This window comes from Urocitellus parryii, chromosome 6 (assembly GCF_045843805.1).
Source record: "Urocitellus parryii isolate mUroPar1 chromosome 6, mUroPar1.hap1, whole genome shotgun sequence".
Lineage (NCBI taxonomy): Eukaryota > Metazoa > Chordata > Mammalia > Rodentia > Sciuridae > Urocitellus > Urocitellus parryii.
The window spans coordinates 6,170,884-6,197,671 of NC_135536.1; the positions used below are offsets into that span (position 1 = coordinate 6,170,884).

Genomic DNA, 26,788 nt, shown 5'->3' on the forward strand with positions numbered 1-26,788 from the left:
CCTAGCATGCCTGAGGCACTGGGTTGATCCTCAGCATTGTGGGAAGCCATTTCTGACACGTGATTGGGTGGCTCCCGTTAAGGGTCTGAGGCGCTCTGGCTGTGTCGGAGCTTTCCTGGCCCTTTCCTGATGAGAGAGCCCATCCGTGTGGGGGGGTGCCTGACCACTGACCCCGGGGGCCCAATCACTGACCCTGACCTTGGAGTGCAGCCCCCCCCAACCTTCATTGGATGGAATTCTCCCCTGAATCTCTTGTTCCCCAATAAAAGGCTACTCCCAGGCGTGTTCAAACTCTCTCTCTCCTGCTAGCCCTGAGTAATCCTCGCTGCCCTGCTGGGCGGTTAGAGGAGGGAACCAGAGAGGTGAGCCATCTTGGACCTGGCAATAGAAATAAGGTAACTGAGTCTGTGTGTTTTATTTCGATCTCATCTAGCTAACTTTATGCCTAGAACCTCATTAATGAAACCATTGCGCAGGCCGCATGGTGGTCAGCATCAGATAAAGCAAAATAAAGACATTGTGTCCACTTACAACTAAAAAGTAAATATTTTTTAAAAAAAGGCCTGACCAATGGAAACACATGTATGAGAGACTTGAGAGGACGACTGTGGGGTCAGCGCGCATGAATACAACACATGGTTTCCACCTCAATGACCCAGCCCACTTTAGAGCTCTAGCCCACACAAACACCAGCCTACATTTTCTAAATGTTCACATCCATGGTGGCACACGTCTGAAAACGTCTCAGCACTGTCCATTAGCAACAAATGAGAAAAATACTCACCAACAGGAATGAGGCAAGGTCTGAAACACTGAAGTGGAAGGAGGCCGAGAATCCCCAGGTGGAAAGCCACACCACCATCCTCGTCCTCCCCCACAGGCAGAAGCTCTTCCCTGTTTTTCCTCCACCCAGCGAGAAGCCAGTCATTACTCCACAACACTAAGGTCCTAAGGAGTCAGTCTACCCAATAGTGGTGGGAGAAGTTCTGAAGGAATAACCCAAATCTACCCATTTCATGCCAAATGCACAGAGTCACACAGCAGAGAATTTTCCTCTTTAAAAAAAAAAAATTCTTGGGTTGCGGCTGTAGCTCAGTGGTGAAGCACTTGCCTAGCATGTGAGAGGCACTGGGTTCAATCTTCAGCACCACATAAAAATAAATGACATAAGGTATTAGGTCCATCTACAATTTTAAAAAATATATTTAAAAAATAATTCCGGGCTGGGCTGTGGTTCAGTGGTAGACACTTCCCTACTAGGTGTGAGGCACTGGGTTCAATTCTCTGCACCGCATATAAATAAATGAATAAAGGTTCATCAACATTTAAAAAAAAATTTTTTTTAATTCTTCCTGGGGCTGGGGATATAGCTCAGTTGGAAGAGTGGGTTCAATCCCAGAACCACCAAAAAAAAAAAAAAAAATTCCTTCCTGCCAAGTTGGTGGCTCATGCTACAAGGAGGCTGAGGCAGGAGGATCACAAGTTTGAGGCCAACCTGGGAAACAGAGTGGGGCCCTGTCTCAAAATAAAAAAATAAACAGGACTGGAAATATAGCTCAGTAGTACAGTGCCACTAGGTTCAATCCCCAGTATAGCAAAAAAAAAAAATCAATCCATCAATCAAATAAATAAGTAATTGTTCCTGAAATTCTGAACCATCATACATAATAAATTATTACCAACTAGTTCCCAGTAAGAAGTGCTTTGGTTTGGAGTCCAGTATATTAACTCTGCTATTGGCAAGAAGCAGTAGCAGAAAGAAAACAAGAATAATAGGCACAACTCCGCCAGCAGAGGGCATGATCTAGCAGCTCTGAGAGCCCAGGTAATCCACCCCTTTCAAAATTCAAGACAGATAAGGACTATACTTCAGTACACCCTGTGGAGCCTGGCACCAGAGCCCACACCTGTAATCCCTGCGCCGCTCACCATACGCACGAGACTGGGAGGCTGAGGCTGGAGGACTACAAGTTCAAAACCAACCTCAACAACTTAGCAAGGCCCTAAGTGACTTAGCAAGACTCTTTATCAAAATAAAACATTAAAAAGGACTAGGGGTGGTTAAATACCCCGGTTCAATCCCTGGTCCCCCTGCCAAAAAAAAAAAGATTAAAAAACCAACCAACCTGTGACAGGGCTGTAGATGTGGCTTAGTGGTACAGCACTTGCCTAGCATATACAAGGTCCTGGGTCAATCCTCAGCACAGTGGGGTAGAGGGGAATCCTGTAGCTCTGCACATGTGGAGTAAGGCCAGCATGAGGCTCCCTCCAAGGCCTTTGCTACCTCATTCCAGACAGCCTGTCACCCACCTCTCCTCCTGGACACCTTTCCCCCAAATGGCCCCATTTGCCAGAAGGCTCCACTGCCAGGTCAGGTCATATTCATGTCTCAAGCCAGCCTTCCCCACCCACAGCCTCAGGCAAGTAACAACATCCACACCCAGAGCTTCTAAACTGGCCAGCCCTTCTCAAAGTGAATTGAACATAATATGAAAGACTATTTCTAAATTCAAGGAACCATGCTCTACAAGTGATGTGATCTGTAAAACATCTGACCAGGTCCCAAGGCCAGCCTCCTCCACTGCACCCAAGAGCCACCCATCACAGGTCCTTAAGGGCAAAGAAAAATCCACCACGCTCCCACCACCAGGGAGCTTGTGCTCAGCCTGAAGGATGATTTCCCACCTGCTGACCCACAGTGGTCAGCTCACAGGACAGGACAGGCCTAAGGAGGAAGATCAGGGAGCAGGGAGGCCCATCAGCTTCACTCCCAAATAAGGCAAGGCAGAAAGGCTGGGATGAATACCCACAGACAGCAGGGCTCCTGAGACTCTGCTCCCTCCACATTCCACTCATCACTCAACAAACACTGGGTGCTTGGAACACCAGCACTAAGCAAAACAGTAAAGGATACTTGGTGCTCACCACACTCTCAAGCCAGTGGGGAAAGACACCCCAAGTCGAGTTAGCCACAGGAAGCAGGTAATGAGACATCAAAAGGAGAAAACTACCACAGAGGAACTGGGGGTACTGCAGTTTCTTAGGGAGGCTGAAGAAGGCCTTAGACAGAAGCCATCTGGGTATCGTCCTCAAGGAGGCAGGAGAGCAGAGGTGATGAGCCAGCTGAAGCAACAGAACCAACCAACTCCAGGGGTGAGAGTCAGGGACAATTCAAGGAGAACAGACCAAAACGGAAGGTGGGAGCGAATGGAAACAACTCAGGAAGTGTCTGCTGCCTTTTGTTTCTAAGATGAAAGAAAAAGGGAAGAAAAATGATGAGTGATTCAATCAAGAGGAAGACAACCAGATAGAACAAAAGGCGCCAGCCCAGGAGAAAAGAGGCCCTTTCTCGTGCGGACAGGACCTTCTGTGGGATCTATCCACTGTTTCAAGAGATTAGAAATATCTGCGGAAGGCAACCTGATGGGAGAGGGCAAAAGGGAGCAAACGAAATAGGATGTTTTCAATTCAACAGACATTTCCTGACGACCTTCTGTCAAGCCCTGCTTTGGGTCTGGTGTGGGCATGTTAAACAGAAAACACGGGTCCCGTCCCGCAGCCACAGACCGACCAAAGCAACGAACAACACACCACCAAAGATGGGTTTTGAAGGATGAATAGGAGTTAGCCGCGCTGTGACTCCTAAGGGCTAACGGGAGTACCGAGCACAGCCCTTTCGGAAGGAACGGGAAATGAAAGGAAGGCGAACGACTATGAAAGACCGGCGCAGTGGGATGGGGAGCGCTCCGAGCGCCGCCCGGTCCCAGAAACCTCCCTCCCGGGGCCCGCCGCTCACCACACGCACCGGAAGCGCTGGATATTCCCCGAGGCAGTCCGACCTGCACCGCGCCGCCCAGTCGCGTTCCGCCGCGACGCCGGGGCCGCCAGCCAATCGGAGGCGGGCTCCGCCACGGCCCCCGAAGGAGCAGCCAATGACGGTGCACCGGGTCCGGAAGTTATTCCAGCCGGACTGCGTTTCCACGGACGCGCAGGAAACCACCCGTGGTTGAGCCGGTTGCGCTGACGGGCCCGGCTGGGCCGGGTGAGTGAAGGCGGGGAGATCGGGGTGTTGGAGCCGTAGGACGCGGGCGGCACCCGGAGACCTGCCCTCTGAGGCAGCCTGCGCGCCGGGTCACCTTCCTCGAAGCCCGGCCTGCGCTTCGAAGGGCGCGGAGGCGGCCGCGATCATCCCACCCTATACCCCTGGGCGCAGCCGACCCTCAAGGTCTCCCTCCCGCCCAGTCCCAGAAGGTCCCTCGTCGTGTCGCCTTGGTCCCCTGCACGGTAGGGTCTGGAGGCTCCTTTGTGCCCATTTCACAGACGTGGACACTGAGGGAGGAGCAGGGAAGTAACGTGACTTGCCCCAGGTTTCACTGCCAGAAGATGCCCGAGCAGGGAGTGAAACCCGGCACTCTCCCGACCTCCGCACTAAGGACTTCCCACTGCGCCGCCTCGGTGCTCAATAGCCGCAGGGAATTTACAGATGCCTAGGGTGGGGAACAGGAAGAGGGTGGGGAAGTGATATGGCCGCCAGCCCCTGCGGGGGGTGGCTGATGCAATGAGTAAAGGTATATAGAACTCTGGGTTCTCTTCAGGTTTCATCTGTCTCAGTTCCCCTCCCCCCATCACACACACCAGCAGCCAGCCCGCCCCTCATTGGACAGGCTCATCAAGGAGGTTGGTCAAGAGGCTAAAGTGTTTCTGAGAAAATGGGTGGTTTATAAGAAACTCATAAGTGTGCATAGCTGAAGGGGTGGGGTGACCAAACAGGAACGAAAAGTACCTTTTCTAAAAAGGAAACTGAAAGAAAAGATTGAAGAGTATTAAAGACCCTCTCTGTCTCAGCAGGGCATTCTCCGCTGCTGGACTGCCTGGTGTGACCGGTGGCCACCTCTGCAGTTTGTCCCACAGCCTGGGTATGTATGAACATCTTTGCTAGGTTGGGGGTTTGTTTTTCTTAGTGTTTTAACCAGCCTTGTACCAAAGTACAGGAAACCTCAGTTTAGAGGATAAGAGATTGTGTCTCTCAGGATTAGGGCATTGTGATTTTGATTTCATCCCACTGACCCAAAGTTCAGGAGGTTCCCTGCTTCCACAGAGAATAAAGATGGTGGATGAACAGTTGCTGGTTGGATTCACAGCTTGCCTTCAGCACCTTCTTGTTGGCTGCCATATGTTTTCCTGGCATGGCCTCCTTAAACAGCATCTGAGCATATTAGCATTCCTGTGATGTCCAAAGTACCTAATACCTGGTTTAAGATATTTTAATGTCTTCTTTCCTTTTAAGACAATGTTCATTTTATTATTTGGAGGAGAAAAAATAATCTTTCCTTTTTGTGTTAATGGAACTTAATCCAGAATTTGGGGTGTAAAGAACTGCTTACCCTGAGGAAGCCATTTCTTGTCCTCTGGGAACTTGGGAGTCCAAAACCATTAATAGCCACACTCTGAAGCCATCATCCCTCCTCTGTGGTATTCCAGGCATCCAGAAACTTTCTGGGTTACCTGTTCTTCCCAGCTGCTTCAGAATTGGCTGCCTTAATGCTATCCTTCCCCACACCAAAGAATTAGTATATTAGAATTAGTATATTTTTATCTATTTCAGTACAGCCCAGGGCATTATTATTTCTGTTTCTTATCCCAATATTGTGTCCACATTCTTTATGTTCCTGTTATGCCCATCCAGAACAAAATGAGCATAAGATGAAGTTCTTAAAAAGGGGGAATTAGGTGTTTTCTCTCTGAAGGTCTGCTGTGGAAAGGCTGCTTTGCTTTTTACACTCCCAGTATTTTTGTTTAGAGGGGATAACAGTTTACTTCATGGTTGTAACTTCAGCACCTCTTTCTTCCAGATTATAGTGTTAGTTAAATAGGTGAAATAAGTAGGCTTTCCTTAACAAAAACTCAACTCTGTATTTGCAGCTTATGTGGTAAACATGTAAGGCAATGATCCTTAACTTTTCAGCATCTCAGACCCCTTTGAAAAAATAGTGAAGCCTGGATAGATACCCTGCCTAAAATCTCAAACCAGTGCATGGGAACTTTGATGTAATTTCAGAGGTTCATGAACAGTAAGCTGATAACCTCTGAAATTAAACTTAATTATAAAAGTTAGCTAACAAAGTGTTAGACCAGGACGCAAGAAAAGACCACTGACTCCAATTAAAATCAAATTAAAGCAAGCTTATTATTTCGACCAGCCGGGCTGCCTTTCCCTCCCAAAACGGCAGGAACAAGACAGCCCTGAGGCTTCTTTGTGGCCCAGTTTTATAGCCCAAAAGTTACACAAAGGGGGGGTTACAGATAACAACACTCTGAGGAGCATAACACAAGTTTACATTTTTGCTGGCCCCGGCATCAGAATTTATGGAGATCTTAGAGACTCAGAGAGGGTCATTGTCCAGCCAGGGAAGGCCAGAATTTATGAGGCGTCACTAAGGTTTAGGAAAGGGTTGTTATCTGGTCAGGGAAAACCGGACCTGGGTGAGTTCAGGGCACGGGCAGGCATTCCAAGTAGGTTCAGAATTTGCAGTAATTTATAGTAAAGCCGAAATTATCTTTTTATGGTTTTATGGCGAGATGCCCAATTTTAAGAAAGGTTGGGTCTATCAAAAGAAATAAAGAAAGGGGTTGAGTAGGTGAGTGGGGGAGGAAGCTGCTTAAACAATAATAGGACAAATGGATGAATGCATGAAATGAGGAAGATGGTAGTTCTGTTCTCCTCATCTTTGATCATTTCTGGAAGGCTCACTCAAGAAGTTGCATCATGCTGGGTGCATGCCTGGAATCCTGGCAGCTCAGGAGGCTGAGGCAGGAGAATTGCGAGTTCAGAGCCAGTCTCAGCAATTTAGTGAGGCTATAAGCAACTTAGTGAAACCCTGTCTCTAAATAAAAATATTTTAAAAGGGGTGGAGATGTGGCTTAGTGGTTACGCACCCTGGGTTCAATCCCTAGTACCAAAAAATAAAGAAGTTGCATAATATATAACTTCTTTGGGAGAGGATTTAAGTAATGTGGGTGACTCCCACGTGTTGAGAGCCACAGTTTAGTGGAATGACTCCTGGCATTTTGCTAGAGGGAATGGTTGAAAGGTGACCCTGCTCCAGGATTAGGGCGGAACCCACTACTTTGGAGTTCTTCTGGGGGTTCCAGGAGAATTGGCAAGCTAGGAATTGTTAAAGGTACTTTTGATGTATATTTGATTTGGGTCTTACTTAAAGACTTCAGAACATTACTCCACTGCTTGTTGCTATTCATGCAGGGTACCACATTTTTGGAAGGATAGAGTTAGCCAAAGGAAAATGTAGAGAAGAGTGAGGATGGTAGACAGACATTAGTTAGTAGGTGTGGAAATCAAACTAGAGACAATAGACCCAGAGATGACTCCAGGGGACCTGCTTGGCTCTCCCCAGATCAATGTCAAGACGTTCAATAAGAGATGTTTAAAGTCCAGATGGGAGAAATCAACCTTCAACAAGACGAATTACTTGTAAAAATAATAGAAAAGAACATACCTTGAGAAAAAAGTTGAAACACATGACTTATAGGATTCATTCATTCAGTAAACAGTTAGTTTTCAGTGGACTAGTTTTCATCTTTATTTTATTTGTATGTGGTGCTGAGGATCGAACCCAGCACCCCACTTATGCCAGGCGAGCGCGCTACCGCTTGAGCCACATCCCCAGCCCTGTCTACTGAAGAAGGCATGAAGAGCTAAACTGCAGTGTACATGTTTGATGAATCTCTGAAGGGAATGCTCAGGGGTCTCAGAGAGTGGAGTGACCCACTTGGTCACAGAAACACAAGGGTCAGGAAAGCCTGCCAAAAACTGAGGTTTAAATTGGAAAGATACTGAGCAGTGACCAGGGAGAGGAGAGTAAGGCACTCTATATGGGGAGCAGCTGCAGTTCTGAGAGCCCATAGTCACCATGGCTTTGGCATCAGATCTGGCTCACCCCCTAGTGTCAGAACCTCAAAAGAGTTTTTCTGACTGTTCAAGCCTGTCTGCTAGTAGAGGGCTTGCACACTCACACCCACCTTTGAGAGTAGAAGAATTCTGGATAATGTGCAGTGTCATTTGTGGTTTTATTATTTTCATTATTGTTTGATACTGGCAAAGACCCCCTGAGAGAGCTCAAGACTGAGTAATTTGGTCAGCTTACTGATAGCCAGTGAGAACCTGAGTTTATCCTGCTCTCTGCAGTAAATGGAAGTTTCTTCCATATTCCATCTCTTGTCACAGGCCTCCTAAACTTTGTTATCTAAGTCAATTGTCTCACCTAACTTTCCTTCCTGGAAATCAAGGTGGTTCCCAGCAAGGGGAAAATATGCTGGCTACTATCTCTTCCCCCTTTCAGTATTACAGTTTCACTGACCTACTAGCTTAGATAAAATCTACACACCTTATAAACAAATATTTAATTCTTTTTATTTATATCATTTGGATAAATTTTTAAATAATCACAAAAGCATGGAATATAATTTGCCTTAATTCAATCCCCAGCACATCCCCCTTCTCCTTCCCCTTGCTCCCCTCCCTCTCCTCTACTGATCTTTCTTTAATTCTTATTTTGTCCTTATAACAGCTCTTGAGGTGGTGAAAAGGTTCCTGGCAGTGCCATTTTATAGATGAGGAAACTGACACTGAGACAGGGCAAGTGACTAACCCAAGAAAGGGCTTGGGTTTTTCAAGGTTAATAGAAAATAATAATTAAGAGAAGGCACAGGTAGCTGAGTGTGGTGGCTACGCCTATAATTCTAGTTACTGAGGATGCAGAGACAAGATGTTTGAGGCCAACCTGAACAACTTGGCAAGGCCCGGTCTCAAAGTTTAAAAAAGTAAAAAAAAAGTCTGGGAATGTGGCAAGAACCCCTCTGTTTAATCACTAGTGCCACTAAATAAATAAATAAATTTTAGAAGCATCTTCTTCAGAGATTTGCAGTTAAGTAAGGCAGCATGTGGAATAGTCAAGCTATATATAGTACTCAGATCAGATAAAGCCCCTGTGTCTGAGAACACAGCATCTGACCAGCAGTGGAAGCCATTTGCTCAGAGGCAATTTGTTGGGTGTGGTGGCAAAGGCCTGAGAATTCTTTACCCATGCAATTAAGATAAAGAACAAAGCAGTTTTTAGCTCTAGTGAACTTGGGTTTTCTAAAGCACATTGGTGAATGTTCCCAGAGGAAATGCAAGCCCCTCCTTGTTCTAAGGCAACTTGGTCTTCAAGTCCTTTGCTTTATTGTTTATTCTTCCTCTTATCCTCATTTTTCTGGCCCCAAATTTGTGTTTACATTTTTATTTATGTTATCCATTTGCTTTGTTAATAACTCAAACCTTTTTTTCTGAAAGAAGATGATACAGGAAAGGAAAATCAATTGCACTCTATGAATCTCCTTCCCCACCTCCATCTCTTTTCTCCACAGTGTTGTCTCCACTGCTGGAGTCCTCTGACCCCGCTGGCCAGCTCTGAACCTCAAGCCTAAAAGATGGCAGACGGGCCCAACGGGGAGCCCTGTGCCTCTCCACTGGACCTGTTCAATAGCATAGCTGCTCAAGGCGAGCTTGTGAGGACCCTCAAAGCTGAAAAGGCATCAAAAGTAAGTGACTTTGTTGAGGGGTCCCAGGACACCCCCCCCAAAATACCAAAATCCACACATGCCTAAGTCCATTTTACAAGATCACATAGTGTTTGCATATAACCTACATACGTTTTCCCGTTACTTTCAGTCATCTCTAGGTTAATTAATACAATGTAAATTCTATATAGATAGTTGTTACAGTATTTAGGAGATAATAACAAGAAAAAAAAAAGTCTGTCCATGTTTAGTATAAGTACAGATTTTTTCTTTTTTTTTTTAATTATTTTCAGTGTAAGTTTGGTTGAATCTGAGGATACAGAACCCACAGATATGGAGGACTAGCTGTACCCCAGCCCTCCCCACACTGCCTGTCTCCATTTCCTGCTGCCAGACAAATATTTACAATTCTTTTAGCTGTGCCCCGACGCCCACCACCAATCTAAACATCACACTTCTTATATTCCTCCCTGCTGATTTTCTTCCAAAGTGTTTTTTTTTTTTTCCCTGCAGTCCATGGACACACACTAGCAAGATCAGAGGCTACACCATGAAACAAATAAAACCATGAAAAATTCAGAAGTCATTTTGTATCAGACCTTGAAATGTGTTTATAATAGAAGCACCTAGTGTCTTAAAAATTGACTTCTAGCGAACTTTTCAAGCCACATTGAGAGTAACAGTACTCAAGGACTGTGGTGCTTCAGGTTCTTTGCCATAAAACCTGTATCAGCAACAACTCACTAAGGCAGGAATGTCCTAAGAAACAGATGAGTCAGAACCTGGGGGCTTTGAGGGGAGACAGTGGCAGGGGGTGTGTACAGTTTCAAAGGGCTAAAGAAATTACTTTGGCTCGTAAGGGGTGATAAGCCATTCCTACAGAAAAGTATGGCCATCATAAACAGGTAGCTTACTGAATTGTCACAAAATGACCACACCTGTGTCACCAGCACCCAAATCAAGAGCCAGCAGAGTAGCACCTAGAAGCCACCCTCCCTCCCTCACCTCCACCCTAATTCCTGCCACCCCTGATGGCTCTGCCTGTGCCTGACCTAAAAAATAAAGTAGGATGGTATATCGTTTTGCATCTCTTCAGAACAGCAGTGTTTACATTCTGTTTCAGTGTCCTGGTCCATGTTAGATTAAAAACAGACAATTCAGGGCTCGGATTGTGGCTTAGCGGTAGAGCGCTCGCCTCGCACAGGTGGGACCCGGGTTTGATCTTCAGCACTACATAACAGTAAAGGCATTGTGTTGTGTCCATCTATACCTAAAAAAATAAATAAAAAACCAGAAAATTCTCCATATCTATTCAGTTCCCTTCCAGGTTACAGATAGTCCTTGAGCAAGGACGTGAGTTAAATGTTTCACCTTTGTAGAGCCTTCTGTAAAGCAGAATAAGACCAGATAGAGTATGAACTGTCAACACAACCAGTGAGAAAAAGTATTGATTTCAGTGAACTTCAAAGCAAGGCAAGTCTTCCCATAGATGATTCAATAGATTAGACTTGGTAAACATTTATTTTATTGCAAACATAGAGCCTAGGCATAACAGAAGTGAAATGAGTAGAACATGCTTGCCCACCTAACCTGGACAAATATCTTCTCTCTTATATGATTCGTGTCTATGGGACTATTTTGATGAGTTTCAAAAAAGGTTATGAATTCCAAATAATGTTATGAAGCACAGATTACCCCAGAGTAATGGTCCTCTGTGGCCAAGGTGCTGTGCCTGAGAGAAGAGCTCTCTGAATGAGGTTGGCACCATGGTGGTCCTCTACTGGTAGCTCAGTTTATAGTACATTCTGTGTGAACGCTCAGTGGAAATGTTGGTATTTCCCTTGGCAGGCAAATTGGACTATGAATATTCTCTGCTTGTGATCTAATCCAACTAGGCCAATTACTGGACTAGAGCTTTAGGCATGGCATGACTAATTGGCTTAATTAGGCCTGCTCTTTTAAATACCAGGCCCCCTGGGGTGCCCAGTGTGGGCTTCTAGAAGAGAAGAGTCTTTAATAGATTTCCAAGGTACCCAAGGATACATTTTACATTGCTTTTTTAACATTCATTTTTAAACAATAAATATACAAACACGGGATAATTGCTGAGACTACAAAAGCTAGTGGAGGGCTAGGGTTGTAGCTCAGTGGCAAAGTGCTTGCCTAGTTGTGTGAGGCACTAGGTTCGTGGGTTCGATCCTCAGCACCACAAAAAAACATAAAAGGTATTCTGTCCATCTACAACTACAAAAAAAAATAGCTAGTGAAGTAACTGTTTCCCAGAGAATTCCCTGGAGTACCTCTGTCACCCTCATCCGTCTTCAGGACATGTATCTGAGTTGCTCTTCCTCTCTCTAGTGGTGTCATTGGTTACACTTCGTGAACACTCATCGCACCTGTGAGAGAAGTGAGCTGTGCCCAAGTGGGACTCTGGGAGTCAACAGCTCTGTTTCAGGGCTGTTCTCTGGCATCAGAGTGCTTAAGAAGTCAGGCTTTGTAGTGACCACAGCGTGTGCTTGACACTGCTGCTACCCTGGATGTTCTTGGCAGTGGTCCCCAGCACAAGGACAACAGAAAAGAGTGAAGTGCATTCGAGCCCATAGCTTCTTGCATGTCCAGGGGTGAGCTCCTTCACCTCTCAGACAGGAGGACAGTCACAGTGATGCCCACCTCACAGGGCTGCTGTGGGACCACACAGAGTAATGACGAGAAAGTGCTAGCCACATGACAGATGCTCTGCAGACTCAGCCATTGGTTTATCTTTGTTTATTTGTTCTGGGGGATGAACCCAGGGATGCTTTACCACTGAGTAGCCCCAGCCCTTTTTTATTTTTATTTTGAGATAGGGTCTTTTTTTTCTTTTTGAGAGAGAGAGAGAATTTTAATATTTATTTTTTAGTGTTTTCGGCAGACACAACATCTTTGTTTGTATGTAGTGCTGAGGATCGAACCCGGGACGCACGAATGCCAGGCGAGTGCGCTACCACTTGAGCCACATCCCCAGCCCCTTGAGATAGGGTCTTAATAAGTTCCAGGCTGGCCCGGAACTTACCATCCTTCTGCCCCAGATTGCAAGTGTGTGCCACAGCGCCTGGCCATTGTTAATATTTTTACCTTTCATCTTCATTTCTTTTCTTAGGATGAAATTGATTCTGCAGTAAAGATGTTATTATCATTGAAGATGAGCTACAAAGCTGCCATGGGCGAGGATTACAAAGCTGACTGCCCCCCTAGGAACGCAACACCTGAGAGTAATAGTGGCCCAGATGCCACAGAAGCCAGCGAGGATTTTGTGGACCCTTGGACAGTACGGACAAGCAGTGCAAAAGGCATTGACTATGACAAGCTCATTGGTACGCCCGCTGCTATCTTTCCCCAAGAATAGCCTCAGCTTTTTAGAAGTGAAACCACTTCAGTGTTTGTGAATTTATGATATTTACAAGCATTTTGAAATTTTTATTTTTAGTTGAAATGTAATAGTTGTACATATTTATGAGATGCAGTGTGATCTTCCATATATATGTGTATATAATGTAATGATCAGATCAGATAATATCATTCTTCACCTCAGACATTTATCATTTCTTTGTGGAGATAATATTCAAAATCAAAATCTTCTGGCTATTTTGAAATATATAGTACATTATGATTAACTGTGTCCCCCTACTGTGCAAAAAACTGAACATCTCCCGCCATCCCAATGTGACTCTGTCCTCATTGACCAGCCCTCTCTAGCCTCTGGTAACCACTCTTCTACTTTGTACATCTATCTGTGTTGTTACAAATGACAGGATTCATCCTTTTTGTGGCTTAGTAGTTCCCACTGTGTGTATATCCACATTTTCTTTATCCTTTCATCTCTTTGTGGATGTACAAGTTGATTTCATATCTTGGCTGTTGCAAATAGTGCAGAAGTATACAGAAGTGCAGGTATTTCTTTAACATACTTATTTATTTTCTTTGGAAATATATGATATTTTTAAATTTAAAATTAATCTTAAGTACAGTGCAGCTTTAACACCAATAAAAAATAGATCCTAGAATCCTTTGTGCATTATACTCCCAAAAGACTACTTTAAAATAAAATAACAGTATAACACTTGTTTCAAAATAATAACCTATAGTAGATAGCTTATGAGATTTTGTTCTTTTTTCTTTTTTTTTTAAGCAGTTCAGTGCTTGGGAAAGGGCTACCAAAGTGGACATCTTTGCCATCATTTAAACTGTTCTCATGTGCTGATGGAGTCAGAGGCTCCTGAAGTCTCACCTCCAGTCGTGTTGATTATGGAGCTGAAGTTAGAAAGGATGTCTCTCACAGGTGGCATGTGCCCGCTACCACATCCTTCCTCTAGGGTCTTTCTGCACATTCCATGAGAGGTCCTTGCTCTGAGATCAATCATTGTCAAAGAAGAAACAACTACCATGTTTGTTTTTATCTGAGTTAAAGCCATTCTCCGTGTTGTAAGTGCAGACCATCAATGAGGGGAAGTTCCCAGGAGGACAGCCATTAATTCAGTTCAAGGATTAAGGAATATGGAAAGTCGAAGCTGTAGATGAATATTGTACCTTGTCATCAGCTGTGTGTGTGTGTGTGTGTGTGTGTATGCACGTCTGTGCATGCACGTCTGTGCGGTTGTCATAAATTGCTAGCTAGACTGCATTCCGAATATCAGAATCCAGTCTTGGGCAAGCAGAATTTTGTTTTGAATTTGTTCCCTGTTTAGCTAATTGTGATCTCAGCTGTTGTTTCAATACTGAGGCTCTTTTCCTGTGTGTCCACCCAAAGGACTGAAGAAGAGTCCTAAAGAGGTTTGGGGTCATTGAGGTCATGCAAGAATCACTAGTATTTATTTCCCTTTCATTTCAGTGATATCTGGTCTGTAAACTTCCTCCCACCTAAGAAAGTCATCTCTCTTTTTTCCAATTTTTTTCCAGTTCAATTTGGAAGCAGTAAAATTGACAAAGAGCTGATAAACCGAATAGAGAGAGCCACCGGCCAAAGACCTCACCGCTTCCTACGCAGAGGCATCTTCTTCTCACACAGGTCAGGGGCTTTTCGACACAGGCTCTCTTGCCCTTCCTCTATTAGTTCACTAAATCGTGAGGTAACTCTTCTCTGGAACTTCCCAGTGTTGTAGGCAAAGTGACCCAGCTGTCAGGAGACTGGGGTCCATCCACCTTCTTCTGTCTTATCAGTAAATCACTATGGGGTCACATCCATCTTTTCATTCTCAGACCCTTAGTTTTCATTTCTAGACTATACACCTCATAAGATGAAGGTCAAGTTCATTGCAGATAAGATCGTGCCAGATTACATGCTGTAAGCTATGTAAACAAAAAATTCCTATGTCCAAGTACAGCCTGTGCCTGCAATAAACAGTAGGCTTCCTGAAATTATGAGCCTTCTTCCTCCTATTGTACCAGCCTGCTTGTAACTACTATCAAAAGAGAAACTAACAGAGGGTTCAAGGAATAGAGTGTTCCTGCCTCAGACCATAAATTCCAGCAGATAACATCAATAAATACGCAGTTCTGCCTTCCCATCCCACAGATTACTGGGGTTAGGATAGGCCCACTTCCAGACTTTATTCACAGAATTTGTGATCAGTGGTCAGGGTGTTCTGTCCTGCTCACACTTGGTCACCAACAGAACTCAGCAACTGCCCAGGCACTTCACATTCAGCCTCCAGAGGACAGCAGGCCCTGCTCAGCCCACCTTGTGAGCAAATGTACTCTATTTTCCCTACTTGAAATTCAACTCATGTCATAAGACTCACCTTTTCAAAGCATGCAAATCAGTGGGTCTCAGCCTGTTCACAAGTGTGTAGCTTTCAAGAATGTCTAACTGCTGAACATTTCATCACCCAGAAAAAACATTCCTCCTGTGAGCAGTCACTCCCCAGTCCTCCCTGTCTCAGGTGCCAGTCTGCTTTCTGCCTCTGCCTTTGCAGATTGTGGGAACTTTGTGTGAACAGTGTCCTAGGACATTCACCCTTTGTTCCTTGTTCTCTTACTTTAGTGCATGTTTTCTGGGATTCTCCACATTGTGCCTATCTTTGTGCATATTCCAGCCTCTGATGGGTTGTGTCCTGACAAATGTACTTTATTTAACATAACGTTGGAAGTGTTCTGAGCCTACATAAACAAGCTCAGAACCCATGTATCAGCTAACACAAAGCCTGCTTTGTAATAAAGTGTGGAGTAGCTCCTTTAATTTATTGAATATTGAACTAAAAGTGCAAAACAGAATCGTTGTGTGGGTACATTTTTACATTATAAGTCAAGGACAGTCTCTACTTCATTCTCCCCGCCTGCCCCACCACCACCACCAAGTAGTGGGAATTAAACCCAGGGCCTCATGCATGCTAGCACTCTGCCACTGAACTACAGACCCAGCCCTCCCCACCGTTTTGGTTTTTTTAAACAGGGGCTTGCTAAGTAGCCTGGGCTGACCCAAAACTTGAGATCCTCCTGCCTCAGCCTCCCCAGTAGTACAGACATGTGCCACTCTGCCCAGCCTTCATTCCTTTTATGCCAAAATAGTGTTCCATCACATGGATGAACCCCACATTTTGTCTATCTGTTCATTAGTTGATGGACATTTGGGTTATTTTCATTGTTTGGTTATCAGTTATGCTGCCCTGGGCATTTTGATGTAAACAAGCTTTGGGGTAGACATATGCTTTAGTTCTGGGTGTGCACCTGGGAATAGAATTGGTGGCTTAGGTGATAACTGTTTATCTTTCTGGGGAACCGACAAACAGTCCCACAGTAGCAGTGATCATCTTCCACTGCAGCCACCCATGTACAGAGGTTCTGATTTCTACAGCCTTACCAGCACTTATTTCCCAAGCTTTTGTTGTGGTCTTACAGCGAGCCTAGTGGGTATAAAGCAGTATCTCACTGTGGTTTCGGGGATTGTTCCCTAATGACATCTTTTCGTGTGCTTATTGGTATTTTATTTTGTTTTGTTTATCTGTTTGTTTTTTGAGACATGGTTTCATTATGTTGCCCAGGCTGGCCTTGAACTCACAACCATCCTGCCTCCGCTCCTTCCCAAATAGCTGGGACCATAGGCATGTACTATGACATAATGGCTCTTTTATATCTTCTTTTTTAGGGGGATTGGGGGGTAACTGTGGATTGAACTCCGGGGCACTCAACCACTGAGCCACATTCCCAGCCCTATTTTGTATTTATTTAGAAACAGGGTCTCACTGAGTTGCTTAGCACCTTGCTTTTGCTGAGGCTGGCTTTGAACTCATGATCCTCCTGCTCAGCCTCCCAAGCTGCTGGGGGATTACAGACATGCGCCACCATGCCCCACTTTTGTATCTTCTTAAGAGAACAATTTAGATCCTTTGCCTACTTTTTTAACATTTCACTTTATATATATATATATATATATATATATATATATATATATATATATATACACACACACACCTTTATTTTATTTATGTATTTTTATATGGTGCCGAGGATCGAAACCAGTGCCTTTTTTGTGTGAAGCAAGCACTCTAGCACTGAGCCACAGCCCCAGGCAAGGCCTACTTTTCGATTGGGTTATTTCCTTTTTAATGTTTTTGTTGTTCTGCATACTGGGGATCAAACCCAGGAGCACTTTATCACTGAGCTACATCCTCAGTCCTTTTTATTTTTTATCGAGACTGGGTCTTGCTAACTTGACCAGGCTGGCTTTGGACATAGGATCCTGCTGCCCCAGCCTCCCAAGTAGCTGAGATTACAAGGGTGCTCAACTTTTTATTGTTGAGTTACAATAATTTATTTTTATTAATTGGCACATTACATTTATGAATAAAAGTGGGATTCGTTGTAATATGTTCATACATGCATAGGGTGTGATTTTGTCAGCTGCACTCCCAGGACCTCCCCTTTGCTTTCCCCTGAGCCCCCTTCCTTTACTCTACTGATATACCTTCTGTTTTTCACAAGGTCCTTTTTTTTTATTCCTCTTTTCTCTACATATATTCTTACCAACAGAAGAATTGCAGATATGTTCTCCTGTTGTGTAGGCTGCCTTTGCACTTTTCTGGTAGTGTCCTCTGAAGTACAGAAGTTTTAATTTTGAGGAAGCCCAGTTTATTTTTTTATTTGGTTGCTTACATTTTTGGTAGCATTACAGAAACCATTGCCTAATCCACAGTCCTAAAGACTCACATCTGTGTTCTGTAGAGCTTTACAGTTCTGGCTGTTACGTTTAGGTCTCTGGCGCTTTTTGATTAGATTTTTGTGCATGTGTGTAACAGGGCTCCAGCTTCATTCCTTTCCATGTGGATAGCTAACTGTCCCAGCACCGTTTTTTGAAAAGACTATTCTTTCCTTGCTGATTTTTTTTTTTCTTGACATCCGTGTTGAAAATCAACTGAACATATATTTAAGTGTTTAATTCTAGGCTCTCCACTGATCGTCGTCTTATGCTAGCACCAAAAAGCCTTGATTACTGTAACTGTGAGGTATATTTTAAAGTTAGAGAATTTGAGTGTTCCAATATGTATGTGTGTGTGTGTGTGTGTGTGTGTCTATGTGTGTGTTTTACCTGGGGATTTAACCTAGGCTCACTCTACCATTGAGCTACACCACACTCCAGCCCTCCTTTATTTTCATTTTTAGACAGGGCATTGCTGAGTTGCTAAGGCTGGCCTCAAACTTGACATTCTCCTGCCTCAGCCTCCTGAGTCTTTGGGATTACAGACATGTTCCATATGCCTGGCCCCATATAAATTTTTGGATCTGCTTTTTAATTTCTGCAAAAAAGGCAGCTGGGATTTTGATAGAGATTGCTATTAAGTATCCAATCCTGGACATGGGATATCTTTCTAGTTACGTACATTTTTTAGTGTCTTTCACTGATGCTTTGTAGTTTTCAGTGTATAACTCTTATACTACTTTGGTTAGATTATTCCTATGGATCTGGTCTTTATGCTATTATAAATAGCATTTACTTATATCATTATTGCTACTGTATAGAAATATATAGCTGATTTTTGTATGTTGATCATCTTTCTTGAAACTTCACTGAATTTGTTTATTTAATATATTTTTCTCTTTTGTGTGCATTCTGTAGGATTTTCTATTTATCAGATCATGTCACCAATGAACAAAGATAGTTCTTTACTCTTTTCCTTTTCATTTTGGATTTTTTTTTTTTCTTTAGTTTTCGGCGGACACAACATCTTTGTTTGTATGTGGTGCTGAGGATGAAACCCAGGCCACACGCATGCCAGGCAAGCGCACTACCGCCTGAGCCACATCCCCAGCCCGGATATTTTTTTTTCCTTATATAATTGTTCTGACTGAAACTTCCATACAGCATTGAATAGCAGTAGGGAAAGTATATCCCTAGTCGCAGGAAAAAGGCCTTCAGTCTCACTGTTCTCCATACTGAGGATCAAACCCAGGAGCACTTTATCACTGAGCTACATCCTCAGTCCTTTTTATTCTTTATCGAGACTGGGTCTTGTAATATTAGCTGTGAGTTCTATAAATTCCCTTCCTCTTGTTAACAAACTTTCCTCTTTTTTTTTAAATTTTTTTTAGTTATACATGGACAATATCTTTATTTTGCTTATTTATTTTTACCTGGTGCTGAGGATCAAACCCAGTGCTTCACATGTACAAGGCAAGCACTCTGCCACTGATCCACAACCCTAGCCCCAAACTTTTCTTTTATTCTTAGTCTATGGAGTGTTCATTTGAAAGGATGTTGACTGTTAGCAAATGCTTTTTCTCTTTTCTGTCAAATGGTCACAGGGACTTTGTCCTCTATTCTGTTAAAATGGTTCTTCATGTTGACGAATTTTTGTATGTTAAGTCAAACTTGCATTCCTGGAACAATTCCCACTTGATCATGGTGTATAATATTTTATGTTGCTGGATAGTAAGTTTTAAAGGACTTTTATTCCCAGATATTTTGGTCTGGTATGTCTGTGTCTGTGTGTGTATCCTGGTCTGGGTTTGGTATGGGTTGAAAACTAGTCTCTCTTCAGTTTACTTGGGAGAGAGCAAAGGGTTGATGTTCATTCTTTACTGAACATTTCATAGGAATAACTAGTGAAGCCACCTGGTTCTGGGCCCAGCTTTTGGGGAGTCTCTGTTACTGGTTGAGTCTTTTACTTGTTGAAGGTCCACTGGATTTCATTTGTTCTTGGCCCAGGTCAGCGGTCATCCCTGGGAATTGGTCTCTTCCCTCTAGGCCTCTACTTTGTTGTTGTGCCCTTGTTGATAGTAGTCCTTCACAATCCTCTTATTTCTGTGAAGTCAGAAATAAGTCCCAGGAATTGGAGGCCGGGCACAGTGGCACATACTTGTAATCCCAGCAACTTGGGAGGCAGAGGCAGGAGGATCGCAAGTTCAAAGCCAGCCTCAGCAATTTATCGACGCACAAAGCACTAGTACCCCAGTATTTAAAAAAAAAAAAAAAAAGAAAGAAAGAAGTTCTGGGAATTGAACTCATGGCCACTCAACCACTTAGCCTCATCCTCAGCCCTATTTTATATTTTATTTAGAAATAGGGTCTCACTGAGTTGCTTAGTGCCACACAAAGTTGCTGAGACTGGCTTTGAACTAGAGATCCTCCTGTCAGCCTTGCGAGCCCCTGAGATTACAGGCATGCACCACCATGCCTGGCTCTCCTGTCCCTTTTTGCATTCCTGCTTTGATCATTATACTCTTCTCTTCCAACCTGCCTTGGTCAGCTCAAGACTTACCAATTCATTGACCATGAGACAAAGGTTTTCATCCTAATATTTCACGGTCCTCCCTGCCCTTGTGACTTACTTTTTATTTCTCCTCAGCATACTAATCCTGCAAGCTCTTTGCTCAGGGAGCTTGCAACTTGACCTTGCTCACTCTCAGATGTGAGAGTGCCTCTACCTAATCTACCATCCGTGAAGTCGGGGTTAAAGACACGCAGCAGCACTGCACAGCTGCAGTGCTAGGCGCTGCCTGGGTGTCCTCACCACTGTGACAGCTATGCTTCCTCCCTTCTTTATGTCCTTAGAAGTTTAATTTGGCAAGTTGTGAGAACCCAAGAATGACTCTTTTCTTCCTTATTTCAAAAAACTAATACCCAGAGTACTCATTTTCTCCTCAGGACAGAGACCAGCTCTTTTGACCCTTGGCCTGGGGAACAGCAGAAGCCCCTTTTAGAAACATGTTATCCAGGCTATATACCCTGACCTCTGGGAGAGGCATGTATTCCTCTTTTATTTTGGGACATTACCCACAAACCCAGAACTTTCACACATGAGTGTTGGCGGGTTTTAACATCTTTTGAACATTGCTGAACTTTGAAATCACTTTTTATATTTTAAAAATACAAAATCTCACATCCCCGCTGGTTCAGAATCTCTGAGATGGGCCCAGGCAGCCGTGACTGGAACAGCCCTGCCAGGGGTGCTGATGGACAGCCAGCAAGGGGGGTCCTCTGTGTTGTCTGTGTGCCTCCATCTCCAGGGGAGAAGGGACAGCTCCACAATGACTCACAGATGAAGACACTGCTGGCTCAGGCCTCCCAACTCTAAATGGGAACTTCACTCTGAACCCCAAGGGGGCATTCCTCCTACTCCTCCCCAAGTCGGGCCTGTGTGGAGCCCTGTTATTTTCCTGGCCTGAGTGATTCTAACAAGAATCCCATGGTATTTGTGTGGTATCTCCAAGGGAGGTGTAAAGAGTATAGAGTATAATAATCGTAGGAATTCTAGAAGAGTCCCAGGGATGCCCATTTGTGTCCCTTTTAGACCTGTTACTCCAAACCTGAATGTGTTTTCGAACAGTCATTCACAGGAGAAACCTGTTGTAAACCAGAGGTTGAGGCAGGAGGATCTCAAGTTCAAAGCCAGACGCAGCAAGAGCAAAGCGTTAAGCAAAATAAAATACAAAATAGGGCTGGGGATGTGGCTCAGTGGTTGCATGCCCCTGAATTCAATCCCCAGTACCCCAAAAAAGATATGTTCCTTTTGTTTCTATATCATAGACACCAAAATAACATCCTAGTTATTATTAATGATGTTTTGTCTCTTTATTTTTCATTTCCAAAATGTGACTAGGTGCCTTGGTATTTTTTCCTTAAAAAAAATCACATTCTTTTTCTTCCATTAGAGATATGAATCAAGTTCTCGATGCCTATGAAAATAAGAAGCCGTTTTATCTGTACACAGGCAGGGGCCCCTCTTCTGAAGCAATGCATGTAGGTCATCTCATCCCATTTATTTTCACCAAGTAAGTACTCCTCAGATGACTTCTCTCACTTTCCCAAGAACCCAGATGGACCTGCAAGCCGTCTCTAGAACTGCAGATGTGCGATTCTGCTTGCCCAGCAGCCAGGAAGTCAGGCCCTGGCACCCTTATACTGCTGAGCTCCCCTGGGCCTGCTGCACTCCTCTGCTTGCTCCCTGCTCATGCCCCCTTAGGCAGCCACAGCTCAGCCTGGGCATCCCCCATTTGCAAGATGAGAACACCAACTCTTACCTTGTAAATTATCAATAAAGTGTGGAAAAGCAGCTCAGAACCTAGCTTATGAGGCCCTCTGAGTCCACATAGTACATGGTAGTAGATTTCATCATAAGGACTAGTCAAATTAGCAGCATAAGATCATGTGGTTTCGTAGGCAGAAAGTAAGCAGAAACCACATTCTTTCTCAAGGACAACAGGCACCTGCATTCTCCCTTGTTCCCAGGTGGCTGCAGGATGTGTTCAACGTGCCTTTGGTGGTCCAGATGTCTGACGACGAGAAGTACCTATGGAAGGACCTGAGCCTGGACCAGGCCTACTCCTACACCATAGAGAACGCCAAGGACATCATTGCCTGCGGCTTTGACATCAACAAGACCTTTATCTTCTCCGACCTTGAATACATGGGGTAAGGAGAACGCCTCTGGCCGCCTCTTGTGCCTAGAATCAGACACGAAACCGGAAACATCCAAAATGGCTTAAGGCCGAGAAAATGGTTTTGGGTTTTGATTTTGGAGGGTTTTTTCCTCCTTTTGAAAAATCGTAATCTAAAGGATTAGAAATCGTGAGCATTTTAGGGACATAGCTATTGCCTTCACAATTATATTTACAAAAGGTAAAAGCCCAGTGTGGCTTGGTAGTGCCATGCCTTGCCACCTCAGCCTGTGACAGGTAGGTACTTCTGCATCATTCTTTCCTCCCAGGATGGCCAACCTTAGAGTCCTGATAGATTCCTTGTTTTTAGTGTCCCTTTTTCCTCATAGAGGAAAAACCCACTGGTTACACAGTTTCCCTCACAATCTAGTAATTTAAATCAGCCTTTAATGGGTCAACATATGTCATTCTGAAAATCCTTGGATTTGAACTTCTGAGGTCTTGGACTTTGTCCCAAATAATTGCCAAGAGATGTGTTAGAAAAATATGACTTTGATCAGCCCTCACAAGAAGAATGCTGTTTATTTCAACAAACATTTCCTGAGGGCTGGGGTGTAACTCCATGGCAGAGAGTGCTTACCTAGCATGTGTAGGGGCCCATGAGTCCTTAAAACATGGCACTCCTTGGGGAGCTGATTCTGCAAAGTGATGGTCATCTTGCTGGGGTCCCTCCTGTGCTGTCTCACTACAAGTTGCCCAGCCAATGCAGGCATGAGGGAACACCCCAGGGGCAGCAGAAACTGCCAGCACCCAGGAGCATAGCTGTTCCAATTCCCAGAATGCTCCCTTTATGTAGGTACTTGAAGCCAAGTGCAAACTTCATAGGCATAGGGATAATTCTTTTTCTGATGTCACCTGTTAGGTATTTTCTTAAATCTCATTCCTTTCTTCTGCCATGTGAGCATAGCTGCACTAGGGGATCCTTGAAAGACTGAAAATCCTTGGGACATTTATTAATTTTCGTGACAGTGTATTTCACTGCTCTCACCCAGGTCTTTAAACTGACCCAATTCAGTTGCTTGACCTTGGCACAAACAGATTTCCGTTGGCACCAACTCCTGGGCTCAGGCCATCCCCGCACCTTGGCCTCCTGAGTGCTGGGACTACAGGTGTGCTGCTGCACCTGGCCTCTTGGTCTTTGTGCAGCCTCCCCTGCCCCACTGCAGTGGTGTGGGCTGCCCTTGTCTCCCCTCTGCTTGCCCTCCCAGTTCTCCACACCAGGTGACAAGGAGCCCTGGAGCTTTTGGTCTAGCCCACAAGCTTTGATTTGGCCCTGCGTCACTGCCACCTCCAGTTAGATAGAACAGTTTGCAGTTCCACTTCTCCACTTTGGAGACCCCACCCTGCCCGTCCCCCCTTGGCCCTCCCGGTTTGCCTAATTCCTCCAGACCTTTCCTGGATCCCCTCCCTGCAGCCAGATCTAAGTGCCCCCTCTCTTCCCCAGCACCTGGAGCTCACCTCTGCCTTGCCCATCTGGTACAGCAAGGCACCTGAATTGGGTCAGTTTAAAGACCTGGGTGACAGCAGTGAAGTACACCTTCACTAAAATTAATAAATGTCCCAAGGATTTTCTGTCCTTCGTGGATCCCCTGATGGGTGGCCCTCTCACCACTAGTGGATAAAACAGTTCCTTTACCTACACTTTCTGTAGCAGGCACCCTCCTGGCTCTGCCAAATCCCAGTATTGGCGGCAACACCTGTAGTAAGTCCATGAAGATAGCTCAGTGGCCAGATGCATGACTCCTGCCCACATGCTTCATGGGCAGTGGAAGTGAAGGTGCCTCTTTGGTAGAGTAGACTGGCTGAGGAATAAAGCTAAGAAAAAGAAAGAGAAAACGGCAAAGAAACCACAGGACACAGGAAGTAGTTTTAGAAAGCGGGATGGGATGGCTCTTCAACCTTAGGGATTGAGTTTCCACACTGCAAAGAGAGCGCAGGAGCCCACATTAGCTTAATTTATATGTGGGAATCATCAAAAGATTTCCATAGAATGCTCTTCACCAACTAAGGTAGGAGGTGAGCTGTCCAGCTTCCACCGGCAGTGGTCTCCATAGCTGAGCTCAGAGGTCATGTGTGTGGCGCCATCCTTTGAGTGGGAGGAGCCACAAATAGTTTGCAATGCCAACCTAAATCTCCTTGTCTCAAGGCCAAATGATGCTCAAATAAGCTCATATAATTCACAGGTGGCACCCTGCACATGACCAGGGCTGTGAAGAGACCACACATCACCAACCTCTTTAACACGTTCTGAATGTGGCACTTGTAGCAGCCATTTTCTGAGCCATCTTTGGTAACTAGGGTCTCAGCTCCTGGCTGAACTTCCTTTTTCTCTATAAACATGAATTAAATTTTACATAAGTGAAATGAAAATCAAACAATACATCACCCCATTTAAGAATTTCTTCCAAACACTTGAGTGTTTTACTTTTGTTTTGTGGATTTTGCTCAAAAGCGGCATCTTTGCCTAACAGAGCTGCTTCCTGGTCCTTAGGAGCTAGCAAAACCACAAAGTCAGACTTGGTCTCCTGTTGGATGTGAGGAGCACAGTGAGGCCTCTGTGAGGTGAGGAGTCCTGTGGCCCTGCCTGCAGGGGTCTTGAGGAGGCAGAGTATGAAAACTTGTATTTCAGACCCAGCTCTGTCCCTACTTGGTCTGACTCCCTGGGCAAGTCCCTAAATCTCCAGGGTCCACTTTCCTGTGAAGTTGGAGTGCATGACGATATCAAGAGGCAACACAGCAGAGGTTGCCCAGCTCTGCCAAGGTTCAAGTCCCAGCTGACACCACTGTGTGACTCATGCACCTAAGGCATGGTCTCTGCCTTTCTTGGCTCCTCTCCTTTATTCTGCAGATCATTTACTGAGCATCTCCTCTGTGTCAGGCCAGGGTGTGTGGAAAGAGGGATCAGGAGACAAAATAGCTACCCCTGTCACCTGCAGTGACAGCCAGGTGTTGGGAGGACAAGGAAGGGGTGGAGATGAGGAGAGCTGGGGATAGCAGTGCCCACTACGGGGTGTATGAGGACTGCGCACATTTCTGCACGTGAAGTGGTGAGGAGAGTGCCTGGCACCTGGTGAGCCTCAACAAATGTGTCGTCTTTTAAAACCTCGTCTAGCGCTCGACCCTATGTGTGCAAGGCTGGGTCACAGCTGCAACTCACAGGGCAGGCAGGTGTGTTCCTCCTTGCCCTTGAGAGGCCTTGATGTATGCCATTGGCTGCTGTGCTGTGTCTGTCCCTGCCTGGGCTGCTGTGGACCTCCCCTCGTGGGCACTAGGGTACCTTCTTGTGCAGCTTGACTTCATGTGGAAATCCATGATTGTCCTGGTGATTAGGTTCAGTGTCCTCCACCCCAAGGTGCAGGGAGCCTATGGCCCCTCTCCCCAGATGGCAGGTAACGCATTTTGGCAGGTGTGAGCTCTGCTGCTGCTCCCCAGGATGCCACTCCTTCAGGCTAGTTCCCGTCTTAGAAGGAAGAAAAAGTGCATATCTTTCCAGTTGGTGGAGGTTGTCAGCTCCGCTGTTGTACTGTGAGCTGGGGTGCTCCTGGTGAGTCCTTCCCAGCTCCTCTCCCACCCTGCTCAGAGCCCTGGTACTGAAAAACCAGCTGTCTGCTAAGTGGAAACCATAGAGAAAGCCCGCCTTTGGCTGCTTCACCTCACAGACCCTGGTGGTGGGCCTCTGCCTCTGTAGGCCTCACTGCCTCCACTGACCCAGCCTGGCAGCCAGTGGCCCTTCACTCAGATAGCCACCTTCCCCCTGCCCAGAGGATCCAGGAGCTCTCCATCTCATGCCAGGCATCTAAACTTTTTGAAAGCTGTGAGATGTGAAGAGAAAAGCACAGATTTGGGGGCCAGTCTCTGTTTGAGAAACAGAGGGGATGCCACTACCTCAAAAGGGCATTGGGCAGTGTCAACAAGTATCCAGGTCTTACCTGCCTTTGTCCCTTTTCTGCTACTGTGATAGAATACCACAGACTGGTTAGTTTATAAGAAAAAGACATTTATTTCTCACAGTCTAGAGACTGGGCACTAGTATCTATGGAGAGCCTCTGTCCTTTGACACCCCATAGTTGAAGGCAGAGGGCATACAAGCTCTCGAGACAGAGCAAGGAAAGGGGTCCCTCACACGTAACAGTCTTAACCCACTAGTGAGGGCCAGCCCCCAGCTTGTCACTTCTTAAAGGTCCCAACTCATACTCCATCACAAGGGCAGTTAAACTGCAGCATAAGTTTTGGAGGGGATGCTGAGTCTGGCCTATAGCACATCTCCTGCCATGCATTCAGTGAACTCTAGACTTCACACTGT

The 26,788-nt window shown here is 45.1% G+C and overlaps 2 protein-coding genes across 8 annotated transcripts in view; one reads left to right on the forward strand and one right to left on the reverse strand.

Moving 5' to 3' along the window:
* The window catches only part of Wdr25 (WD repeat domain 25), a 140,715-nt gene extending 136,861 nt beyond the window's left edge, over nucleotides 1-3,854 (reverse strand). For 2 of the 4 annotated variants that reach the window (XM_026415125.2, XM_077799857.1), the window contains exon 1: nucleotides 3,806-3,854. The gene's annotated coding sequence lies outside the window, so the exon portion shown is untranslated. Of the gene's footprint in view, nucleotides 1-784; nucleotides 827-3,796 lie in introns of those variants that run through there. The other 2 variants (XM_026415124.2, XM_026415126.2) reach the window with 2 other exon arrangements.
* Nucleotides 3,855-3,958: 104 nt separating this feature from the next.
* Wars1 (tryptophanyl-tRNA synthetase 1) overlaps nucleotides 3,959-26,788 on the forward strand; it is a 31,933-nt gene continuing 9,103 nt past the window's right edge. The window contains exons 1-7 of one of the 4 annotated variants that reach the window (XM_026415116.2): nucleotides 3,959-4,042; nucleotides 4,849-4,916; nucleotides 9,424-9,597; nucleotides 12,716-12,929; nucleotides 14,512-14,620; nucleotides 21,700-21,819; nucleotides 22,277-22,459. In XM_026415116.2, the coding sequence (XP_026270901.1) occupies nucleotides 9,487-9,597; nucleotides 12,716-12,929; nucleotides 14,512-14,620; nucleotides 21,700-21,819; nucleotides 22,277-22,459 (737 nt within the window). In that variant the 5' untranslated portion in view covers nucleotides 3,959-4,042; nucleotides 4,849-4,916; nucleotides 9,424-9,486. The other 3 variants (XM_026415117.2, XM_026415118.2, XM_026415119.2) reach the window with 3 other exon arrangements.